At 43.2% G+C, this 12,460-nt stretch overlaps 1 protein-coding gene across 1 annotated transcript in view; it reads right to left on the reverse strand.

Moving 5' to 3' along the window:
* Nucleotides 1-234: 234 nt before the first annotated feature.
* LOC144381506 (uncharacterized) overlaps nucleotides 235-12,460 on the reverse strand; it is a 71,214-nt gene continuing 58,988 nt past the window's right edge. The window contains exons 4-5 of the mRNA XM_078069986.1: nucleotides 10,206-10,266; nucleotides 235-1,020 (exon numbers count right to left, since the gene is read on the reverse strand). Coding sequence (XP_077926112.1) covers nucleotides 10,232-10,266 — 35 coding nt within the window. The 3' untranslated portion in view covers nucleotides 235-1,020; nucleotides 10,206-10,231. The remainder of the gene's footprint in view (nucleotides 1,021-10,205; nucleotides 10,267-12,460) is intronic.

The raw sequence follows: 12,460 nt of genomic DNA on the forward strand, positions 1-12,460 counted from the left end.
TCATTAAACCTGAGTTTAGCATTAGTAAGATTGCCCAAAGATTACATTTAAAGATAACTGAAGTGTTACTATATTCCTTTGTGCAGCCCAGCCATGACCCTAATTAATGTGTCTAGGGTGGACATGTATTTCTTCAAGTAATGGGTGGTTTTGTTTGGACAATTAGACTGAGCTGACAAGGAAATTTTCCATCAAACTGAGTCATAAAAAGTACATTATTCGGCATTATTATGAGTTAAGCAGTATTTATTACCCGAACTTTACAATACTCTATTATCAATCATTACCTGCCATTAAGGTATGTTAACATGAGATCAAAGAGAGAAGCCAAACTAAAAAAACAGTGCGTGTCCACAAGTCGCTTTAGTGCTGTTTGTTTAAAGAGAGGCAAATGCCGTTGACCTTAGAGATGAACCATTTGCATTTAACCAGAAGATGCAAATCAGTGGTCCTGTGACCAGGCAGAAGTTATATATAAAGTCCATGCTTGTTATTCAATTGACAAGACAAAGCTGGTTTCCAGGGCATTTCTAAAAGGGAAAAATTTAGTCAAAGTAAAATGTGAGATACAAAAGTCCAGTTTTGATGGGTGCTAGTAAAGATTCATTGCTGTATCAATTCCCAGCAACAATGCCGCCTCGGAAGTCACTAAAAATGATATCAGCTGGATGGATCTAAAGAGGAGGCCAAATGTTTTTAGCAAAGTTGTAAAACCTTGGAAACCACCTCCTGAACAAACACTCTGAAAGCTCAGAAGTCTAAGATGAGCTTACAATGCTTTGACTTAAAAACATATTCTTGTCACCACTTTTCCCCTCTTACTCTGGAGCCAAGAGCACAAAAATGTTTCTGAAAGATAGCCCTTTGAAAATTACTTTCCTCCTTCTTCGATCCATTCTTTCGGAAACAAAGGTTGTTCATCAATGCCTGCTGGCTTCCTTCCCCACATCTTAGAGCTTGATGTTCAAGAGATGGCTGGTGTTCAACTTCGGCTCAAGGAAGAGCTCTTTAATATTTCTCCTAATGCAAATACAGGAAAAGGTCTTCTTGAGCATCAAACAGCCTTTCAGATCTCCATCTGCCTTTTCTAACTGATCGAAAATGGACAATCCACACCCGTGGCAAAGGAAGAGATGCAATACTCTTATTTTCTTTACATTTAACATTAGGCAATCCATCCTGCAGATTTAATGTGGAATTTCTCCTTATCGTTGAACATTAGCTGGGCAATTGTTTTCCAAATTATGTTACTTACAGGGATCTCAAAAGTGACTAACCAAGCCACTTAGAACCAACTACTAGCCATCAGCGAACAACGTTGAGCATCTCACTGCAGTGGGGGATCATGATAAGACAAAAAAACTTGGCCTCCACCTTATAACATGCAAGACTAGATACATAGGAGGAGGGCTGACACCATTGGCCAGGCTGTGGGAAGAGCAATGAGAGTGGAGGGAGGAATGGGCACCACAGGCTGGCAGGGTAAGCCACTGAGGATCTCTCTATTCAATACACAGGGGCACAGAACTGAGTTAGCCCCTGGGCAGTCAGATGCAAGTAGACTTCGGACAAGCGAACAGGGGCAAGGTGCAGCCATTCTCAGTGGCCAAAGGACTGAAGCAAAAATCTTTTATCTATATACGGGTGACACCTCCTTTTCTATCTGACAGCCAAGCTACAGGGGTACCTATGGCATAAGTAGACCCATCTGACAGGTGTAGAGTGGATCTGTGTGGACTCTGAGGAGGGATTTATAAGTTTGCAATGGATGTTGGAAGCAAACTGTGAAAGCCTTGAAGGCCAAGCTTAGCAGAAGGAAGTTGATCAGGTTAAGCTGTGCTTATCCTCTGCTGGTTTCTAAAGAGGGGCATGGCAGGAAGAAATGGAGCATTGGGAAAGATTCATTTGGTGGGAGAGTGGAGGGGACGCTGGAGTGTGGAGAAGCCAGAAGCCAAGAGTCTAGACCAGCCCTGACCATGTCAGCCATCTCAGCAGGGACATGGGGTAGGGGCCTCAGGCTGCTGTGAACGGCGATGTGCTGGAAACCTAGAAATAACAGAGCAGCAAGGGAGAGAAGCTTGGAGCCATTGTGGTGTGTGGCAAACATGGATACTGGGGTGCTGGGGTTGTGATAACTGATTATCCCCCAATTTTCATTTTCCCTTTCTTCCTTTACTGAGAGAACCCTGAATTTAGAGGCAGTGTCACAGAGTGGTTAAGATCACAAATTTCGGAACCAGCATGTGAGTGTTTGAATGTCACTCCCATCACTTACTTGATGCCCATGGGTAAGCTATTCCACCTCTCTGTGCCTCTGTTACCTTCCTGTGAAATGGGGATAATGCCAGTACTTATCTCATGGGGTAGTAAGTCATGTGTGTAAAGCTCTTAGAACAGTGCTTGGTTCCTGGAAGCACGGTGGGAACATCAGCTATTGTTACTAGCTGTGCACACAGCCCTAGCACTTCCAGCCACGGGTGGCCAGAGGGCTGCATCATGGCCATTGGGATGTGAGTGGAAGGCACGTGTACAACTTTCAGGGAACCCTTGTAGGGTTGGTGGGATGTGGACATGATGAGACCATGGGATGGAAGCTGTGTGTTAAGAAGCCAAAGTTGCCAACACAGTGAGCTGCCGTATCAGCCCGGGGCTGCTTATGCTTAGATTATTGCCTGAGAAAAACAAACCTGTATCTGATTTGAGTCACTATGATTTGGGGGTTGTGGTGATAGCAGCTGAGCTATATTCAAATGAGTCCTCATGGCTCTCATGGACCTGGAGGAAGCTTCTTGGGGGCCTCTGAGTTACTACACGGGCTGTCTCCCGGACTCATCTGCTAGAGGGGAAGGAAGAGTTTCCACCCGCCACAGCTCAGAAATGATCTGAGCTCCTGTCAGTCTGTCCACAACAATGAGACTTTTTGCTCCCCTTATCTGCAGACAGGGCTGGGCCGGCCCTGCTCCGTGGCACCCCGGCTGTGAGGCGGCAAACCTGACGTGTGTGTGCTGGCTCCGCCTCTCAGCATGTCCTCCGTGTTCATTTTAACTTAGTGCTTTCCCACATAAAAATGTTGGCGTTTGAGACTATCATGGTGACTCACCAAAGTTGTCCCCTATTCTCAGGAATGGCCGTGCCTGAATTGCTAAGAAAATGATGCCACCATAAAAAGGTGACAGGAGAGGTGACATTGAACGTGAGGTCGTGGTGCCGGGACATACCAGGGAATGGCCAGCTACTGGGTGGAGACATGGACCTGACTTTAGGAGAGAAATGGGGCCATGTGATTACAAATAAAATTTGGTCTTGGCTGGCAATTCATAGCTATGACCCTAATCCTGTGTATGAAACTTAGAGCTTTGCTTCAAGAGGAGCAATCCCGATGATTCTTTTCCCACAGCCAGAGTGCCCTGCCGGCTCCTCCCCAGCCACAGGTGCGTTCCTGAAGCTGAAGCAAATTCCCCATTCAGCCCATCCTTACTGTGGCTGCTTTTGGAAACTCTCTAATAAATGATTTGATCTGGTCTCTCCTGGCTCCAGAACCTTCACTGGCTCTATGTAGCCTTTTGAAAAAAAGTGGACACAACTTGGGTTGAAACTGAGAACTTCAAGGTCCTCTATGATCCGATGCCAACAGTTCTTACTAACTTTGGCTCACATTTCTTCCCTTACAAAATCTATAATTTGTTCAAGATACTTTTTCCTTTTTCCCGTCTCTTTACCATTCTTTACACGATTCCTTCCTTCTGGAATGACTTTCCCCCTAGTTGATTTTCATGTGGAATCTAATCCATTCTTCAGTAAACAGAATATTTCTCCTCATGAAAGAACCCTGGTCTCATTCAGATGATGTCTCATTTCCATCATTTAGACTTATTCTGTCTCAATTTCACATGCTACTTCAAATTAGGTGATATTTGTTAATGTCCTACACCTCCTACCATTTTGTTGCCATTAAGAGTCCTTTTCTGATTTCCTCATACTGCCTGACCAGTGCCTCAAACTCTGGTTGAAACAGGGGGGCTTCTTTTTTTTTTTTTTTTTTACATTAAAATTTTTTTATTGTTATGTTAATCCCCATACATTACATCATTAGTTTTAGATATAGTGTTCCATGATTCATTGTTTGTGCATAACACCCAGTGCTCCATGCAGAACGTGCCCTCCTCAATACCCATCACCAGGCTAACCCATCCCCCCACCCCCCTCCCCTCTAGAACCCTCAGTTTGTTTTTCAGAGTCCATCGTCTCTCATGGTTCTTCTCCCCCTCCGATTTCCCCCCCTTCATTCTTCCCCTCCTGCTACATTCTTCTTCTTCTTTTTTTCTTTCTTAACATGTGAATTGTGCAAGACTGTTGAATCTCAGATCTGTACCTCTGAAACAAATAATGCAATATATGTTAACAGGGGGGCTTCTAATGAGCGTATGAAACTACAGAAACAACTGGAGTTTTACTTTTAAATTATACATAAGACCCTGCAAGAAAGAAGCTCTTTTACTCCTTCAGGGAATTGTGAAACTGAATGATATAAGCCTCAAGCTGTCTAAGTGGAGAAAGGAAGTGTTGGGGATGAAGGAGAAAGCAATAAGGCTAATACTTGGAAAGAAGGAGAGGAAGGGAGAGAGGGCAAGCCAAGGACATCAGGCAGATAAGGGCAGTCACAAAGAGAGCACCAGCCTCAAGCTTCCCCAGATCTGGGACCTAGCAAGTCGCCCTTGGTTGTTCTTGCTTGTTTGAGGCAGTTTCTATTCCTTGTGAATAAAAGAGTCTTCACCATGTACATATGCCGAGAGGCTTCTTGTGTTTTGGAGCATAGAAGATAAAGTTACCTTAAATACATTCCCGCTGTGTTTCTGAAGATTGTGAGGCACAACATACGTTCTTCTAAAGCCCATCACTAATCTTGCTTCACTTAAGATGAGGGTATTTGGTAAACATATCAGGTTGCTTGAAAAGTGTTTATTTCTACCGTATCAATTATAGAAAAGGAACTAAAATTTCATAGAAATAACCCACAGACCAGTGAGGGCATCACACCACCTAGACTGCACCCTTACTCAACCCAACATTTTGCGGGGGTTTCTGAGCCTCTTGACTAATTCAAATGTAACATTTGTCATGGCCCTGTAAAGTACTCTAGTCTAGCTCTTCATGCCTCAGATACTAGGGAGTGGCTTCTAATAGATGGGCCCTCTGCCTCTTACTAAAAGAAAGTACTCATCCCCAGAACTCCTGCATATCATCACAGATAAACCAACTTCTGCTCTTCTGCTAAGGATTTCATCAGTGCTCTGCTGGCCAATTGGAATCCTTCCAATTCATAATCCTTCTGCTAAGGATTTCATCAGTGCTCTGCTTACCAGAGTGCAGATTCTCAAGGGCCGTTCATGCACTCTCCACACATATTAAAATGAAGTTGAGGAAGAGTTCCCACCACTTGGCACCATGACAGTAAAGTCTAGGAGTTATATCATTTTCAGAAGGTCAAGGGAAAACGCCTCTGGCTAATTCAAAAATAGAAACAACCATACATGCAACCACAAGTCAATTCTAAACACATATAGGTGCTTTTTTTTACAACATTATTTCAGAAGTCCTTTTTGTTGCCCAGAATTGAAACCGAGACATATTCATTGACCTTGTGCCAATATACAGCGGATGGCTCTGGCAGTCTTGTTGTGAGGTGCTCCTTCCCAGGAGGCTGTAACTTGCCAGTAGAAAGGAAAGCAAAATGTCTCCTGGGAAGAAATTGGTTCACACCTCTAGGAATCATAGCCAAAAGGATTCACACCATTAGAAGAGCCTGCGGTCTGAGAACTGCCATGTGATCTCCCTGAGCATTTTCTTAGGAAGATGGAAGAGTCATCAGGGTCTCTCCATCTGGTTTCATCCATTGCACCAAAACACTTGAAAGTCTTGCAAAAAATAAATAGTCTGAAAATCTAATCAAACTAGTCACCTAGTGGCCAGTAAGTGACCCCAGCTAGGCAGGTCCTGAAACTTAATGGTAAATTGAGATCCAGAGGTGGCTTCTGACCAAGTCACAGGAAAATCATTATCAAAGCCTATTCTTCTCCTTGTATTTCAGGGATTGTTAGGGTAATTTTTTTTTTTTTTTTTTGGAAAATTTAACCTCATTAAAGTTTACCAACAGTTGATTATTGATGGTACTCTTCAAACCTTTTCCTGATACTTCATATACAGCACGCCTCCCGAGATCCCCAAGATGCTATCATTCAGTTTTGAAGTATTCCATATCTAGAAATCAGGCAAGGAAAAGCTTGATGACGGATTTTAGATCTTGAATCACTTCAATGCATCAAATATCAAAGGAAAATAAAGAAATGTGAGATTAGACATTCCAAACTCACACCCCCTTGTTAGATAACTAGCTAAAAGTTACTTAACCTCTGAGTTCTAATTTCCTCATCTATACCATAGGAATTAAATATTTTACTCACAGAACCATAACAAGTATTTAGTAAGAAATAAAACACACCATACATGTGAACACAAATAGCCCAGTGCCTAGCAGCTGGTGAAGTTTTAGTAAATACAGTTGTCATGTGTCTGGTTTTAAACCAGACAGTCCGGTATTTGACTTTTCTTTCTGAGAAACAGATCGAGAAAGGACCAGACCTATAAATGTAAATGTGAGTAAGTGTTGTTATTACTACCGTGACCTGTCCTGTGCGTGAGTACTGGAGCTTCCTCTCTCCAGGACAGTTTGCCACAAGGAATGAGAAAGAGTGTGCCTCACTGAGACGAGTTTCAGGTCCTACAACTTTGAAGAGCTCAGCACGCACTTTGTCAAGTACCACTAGCCACAGCCGCTGTGGGCCAGTTGCACAGTGTGGACACTGTGATATTTCTCAATGTTCCCTTTAGCAAGTATGATTCCCGACAGTATGGGCCTCTGTCAGCTTCTGTTTTCCTCTCATCTCCTTGTTCTCCTCTTTAGCAAGGGATACTGGGCAGTTTTATAGTAAAGAACTGACTGCTTAAAAATTGAGAATGTTAAATTTTTAATTCAGTTCCCAAATTGCTTAAGATAAAGGCCAATATTTTTTCCATTAAGAAATTTATGTTACCAAAATTACCCAGACCAATTCTTATTAATTTATCAACGTCCTAGGTAGATGAGTACAGTAACTCCTGTGGCCGGCATTCGCTTGTTCTACCTGAAGACCCCTGCTCAGGAAAACCCAAATGGCCTCTTGTTGCCTGATCATTATCTTGGTACCCACTTGAGAAGAAGTCCAATCGTCTTTATTGGGCTGGGTGCTACTCACGCAGTCAGTATTATGCTTCACTTCCACCAAAGAGAGATGAGCATTGTTGAGCTTCTGTTATTGCCAGTTGGAAAAACTGTCCCACATTGTTGGCCCAGCCTAAAGCTGCTTTCTAGAATGTCAAATGTATGTTGCTTCCTACCCTAATTTGAACACAGACTTCAGTTTCTTTCCAAAGGCATTTCACCTGAGATAGTATTGGGCCCTTGATTATCCTTAAAATACTAGAGACACTAACTCCCCCCCCCCCACCAAGGAGAATGTGGCCTATAGAACAACACTATACCCCAACTGAAAAGTTTTTTTTTTTAAAAAGATTTCATTTATTTATTTCAGAGAGAGAGAGCACAAGCGAGCATAAGCATGAACAGGGGGAGGGGTAAAGGGAGAAACAGACACCCTGCTGAGCAGGGAGCCCGATGCGGGGCTCAATCCCAGGACCCCGGGATCATGACCTGAGCCGAAGGCAGACGCCTAACCGACTGAGCCACCCAGGTGCGCCTCAACTGAAAAGTTTTAAACACTTCCCAGAAATGGAGTTGAGATCTCCAAATGATATGGGGTTAAGCTCTTCCAGTTTGTACTGAACCTGATGATGGAAGGAGATCTCCTCTCTCAGGAAAAGCCTGTTCTCAGAGTCGTAGCCTATACATGTAGCACCCATGCCCACGACCACCTGCCTGTGCCCAAGCTTAGGAGAGTAAAGCTGAATGCAGTGCCCGGATTCTCCTGTAGCCCTGCACACTGGCAATGTCTGATGTCCCGGGATTTGACGGACTCACTTCTTTAGACTAATTTGGTTGAGCCGTTAATTGCACTGAATGCCTTGTGCATTCACGTCTTTAACTGGGATAAAGGAAGTTTCTAATAGGGCAAATATCGGAGGCATTTGAAACTTAGACAAACCATCCATAAACAGTTATCTTTCAAAAAGGACATTTTATGAAGAATTTGTTGTTCTGGAACATGGCATCATGTCATCCTTTGTTCCTCCAAAGAATTGCAGTTTTTTAGTCCGTTGGAACTGCTTTAACAATTACCACAGGCTGGGTGGCTGAAACCATAAACATTTATTTCTCACAGTTCGGGAGGCAGGGAGGTCCAACATGAAGGTGCCGGCAGATTCAGTCCCTGGTCAGGGCCCTCTTCCTGGTCTGTGGACAGCCGTCTTCTTGCTGTGTCCTCACATGACAGAGAAGGAACGCACTCTGGTCTCTCTTCCTCTTCTTATAACAACACTAACTCCATCACGGGGCCTCACCCTTATGACTCATCTAAACTTAATCACCTCCCCAAGGCCCCACCTCCAAGTACCATCACATGGGGCAGGGGGAGGGCTTCAACACAAGAATTTGGAGGGAACAGAAACATTCAGTCCGCAGCAGGTGGGGTGGAGAGGAAAGAAGCCTGGAATCTATATTTGGTGGTCCAATCTGTACTCTTATTTATTCTAATATAATTTGATTCATATTTTATGATGAAAGTAATATATGCTCATTACAGAAATGTTGAAATACAGAAAAATAGAAAAAATGGAAAATCTCCACTGAGTTATCAAAACTAAGCAGCCTTTTTGTTTATTTATTTTTTAACTTCAGGACTTCTCAGATCCTTTAATATGCAAATAAGTTTCATCAAGAATGCTTTTTCCACACATCACCTAGTCACCTGTTCACAGTCCCCAGAAACACAACTTGGAAGGTGCTGTCCTAGGGAGTGATCATAGTTCAGGATAGAATTTTACATTGTGCTAACAATTATTATGAAATTCTTTCCTGGGAATTATTTGTGGGTGAGGTACAGCTTGAGCAAAAGATGGAAAGTTATAGTTCATTGCCCTGAGTAAGAGCCTGGGGAGACCCAGAAATAAGACCAAGACAAGATTAGTTTGGGCCCGGGATGACAGACATCACTTGCTTCAGAACTTGGCCAGGCACACACTACCTTTGCGAGTAGATGTCACGTGGACACAGAATGGCACCGCCCACTGTATCCTGCCTTCCCTGGTTTATGGAGTCCTCGTCCTTCCTTTCCCTTCTAAAGCCCATTTAGGAAAACATTCTGTTAGACTCTGTGTACATTTGTTGGAAATTACATGTTAATGCTAACAGCCCCAAAGCTCAGTTTAGGATTTCCATTTCTACTCCCCTTTCCATATTGGATTTCTTGGGGGTGACTCTCTACTGTGTAATACTAAGTAGATCTCTTGTTTTTTTTTTTCTCGTTCCTAGCATATCAGAAAGTCTTACAGAATATAGCCTTATGGCCTATGTTTTACTGATTCTTGCCACCTACATCTTCTCTGACCTTCTTAACTTTCTAAGAGACTCCCCTAAGTAGGTATCTCTGCCTTAATTTTTGGGCCAGAAGTTCTGGTGACTTAGGTGTAAGGAGCAGACTCACAAGCTCCCATCTGTAAAGTCACTTCCGTGTGCCTGACACTATGCTAAGCACTTAATAGAGATTATCTCATTAATTTTCAACCAACAAACTAAAACAGACAAGATGTTTGCATCATCCCCTTTCTACAGGTGAGCAAGCCTAGGTCTGATAACGTTTCTAAAATTTCACAGTCATAAAGCAGGACTCAAATCCAGGGCTGTCTGACTCCCAAACCCATGCTGTTACCTACCATCCTTCTAATCATAGTCTAGGGCAATGGTCCCTGAAATACAGCAGCATCCCCTGAGACCTTGTTACAAATGCCCATTCTCTGGCCCCACTCCAGACCTACTGAATCAGAAACTCATGAGATGTGGTGTACACAAACACACACACACACACAATTATTCAGTCATTAAAAAAAGAAAGAAGAAAATCCTGCCATTTGTGACAACATGGATGGACCTCGAGGGCATTATGCTAAGTGAAATAAGTCAGACAGAGAAAGACAAATACCGTGTTTTCACTTACCTGCAGAATCTAAAAAAAAGCCAGAATCAGAAATAAAGAGTAGAATGGTGGTTGCCAGGAGCTGGGGAGTGGGAGAAATGAGAAGATATTGGTCAAAGGGTAAAAACCCCTAGCTCTAAAATAAATAATCTTGGGATCTAATGCACAGCATGGTGATTATGATTAACAGTATTGTATTATATACTTAAAAGTTGTTAAGAGAGTAAATCTTAAATGTTATCACCACACACACAAAGAAAAAGTCAAAATTATTTGAGGGGTTGGGGGGTGTTAACTAACTTATTGTGCTAATAATTTTGCAATATATACATGTAACTAATCATCACTTTGTACACCTTAAACTTACATATGTTACATGTCAATAATATTTCAGTAAAGCTGAAAAAAAAAGAAACTCAGGGTAAGCCCAGCAATCTGTATTTTAGCTAGCCCTCCCTGTGATTCTGATATATGCTAGTGTTTAAAAACCACTGTTCTGTTTGTGATCTTTAAAAAAAAAGATTTTATTTATTTATTTGAGAGAGAGAGAAAGAGAGAGCAAGAGCAGGGGGAGGAGGAGGGGCAGAGAGAGGGACAAGCAGACTCTCCACTGAGCAGGGAGCCTGATGTGGGGCTCGATCCCAGGACCCTGAGATCATGACCTGAGCCAGAGGCAGATGCTTAATGACTGAGACACCCAGGCATCCCTCTGTTTGTGATCTTATGTGTAGAAGCCTACTGGGATAGCCAAGGGCCTCAGTGCTTGAAACTACACTGTGTATAAATGCATCTTCCAAATAAGATCTTCTTTCATTGAGATGTAAGCTTTAGTACACTTATGTGTACAAGCCTATGGCAACAGCCCTGTGCTTAACTCATTAAAACTACAATGTGTATAAAAAAATAAGAATAAAAACCACTCTTCTGGAAACCAAACAGGAAGACTTGAGGTCAAAGGTGGGGGATAATTTTCTGGCCAAATCATTAACACTAGTGTGGGCCATCTCAAAAGGCTGGGCTCGGATCTCCCTGTTTGGTCCGATGGATGGGAGGGGGCCTGTATCTCTAGAAGGCCCTTCCATCTTCATCATTTCCCCTCTCAAGTACAGAGTATCACACCACCAAATCTTAGGGTACCAGTTAAAATTTAACCCGACAAAGAACCGGATATTATGACCCCATGAATAGGTGCTGGAAAAATAATTGGCAGGAGCAGGGAGCATGTCATCACTGATTTCTCGCCTCCCCCCCGCCGCCCCCTGCAGTGACGTGCCATATATTAGCAGGCATTTCACATGAGCTCTTCTGATTCCTCTGTCAGACAAATCCCACCTGTGAACACTGCTGTCTACACCACATAACACCACATAGATCAAGAGCGGGGAGAGGCCAAAGTCATGAACACCATAGCTTTCCATAAAAGTTAATTAACGACAGAGGCATATTGCTGGGAATGGCAACACGGCCGTTATTTATGGCTCAGGAAACCCCAAATGTAGGACTTGCCTTTTCCTTTCTCCCAGCCCCAGCTCTACCCATGAGTTTGCTCACCCCATTTTAGTCGCTTAGTGAATCATTTGCCAGGTTAGCACGAGAATGTAGCATGGAATGTATAAAAATGAGTACAGCAGCTGGACATCCAACACCCACCCCAAGAGAAACAGACCACCCAATGGAGGCTGCCCTGTTCTTTTCTATCCTTGCATCTCGACACTTTCTCACACTTCACATTTCTACTGCCGTTAACAGTTCCAACCCATCACCCTAGGAAAAGGATTTCTCCAAGGAACGCTTGTTGCTGAAAGGCTTCTAGAAACGCGCCTTTCCCCTTCCCGGCCATACGGCCACACACAGGCATGGGCTGACTTGTAGGAAAGAGCTCTACACCAACAGGTGGTTACCGCTTTCAGAGGCTGTGGAGCATAGTGGTGAAAAGTATCTGTCTGGCATCAAATTCTGGTAGGGTTCTTATCCCTGAAGTGGATCCAATAAGAATACTTGCCTTTGAAGGTTGTTGTGAGATTTAAACCCACATGACGTATGCAGGCAACACCTATTGCCCAGTAGGGGCTCAATAAACCTTCATGGTACCATGTCTTCTACCTCACTCTTCCTCCCTGAGAATTCCAGGTGCCCCCACAAGCCCAGACTAGCATTTTCCACATACCCTATACTATTGCTCAGACAGATTTTAGAAAGAGGTGACCTGGAAGTGATGCCAATTTTTACATGTGTGTCCAAGTGTGCATTTTTCTGAGCACAAGGTTAGTGCTTTC

The sequence above is a fragment of the Halichoerus grypus genome, chromosome 4 (assembly GCF_964656455.1).
Source record: "Halichoerus grypus chromosome 4, mHalGry1.hap1.1, whole genome shotgun sequence".
Classification (NCBI taxonomy): Eukaryota; Metazoa; Chordata; class Mammalia; order Carnivora; family Phocidae; genus Halichoerus; species Halichoerus grypus.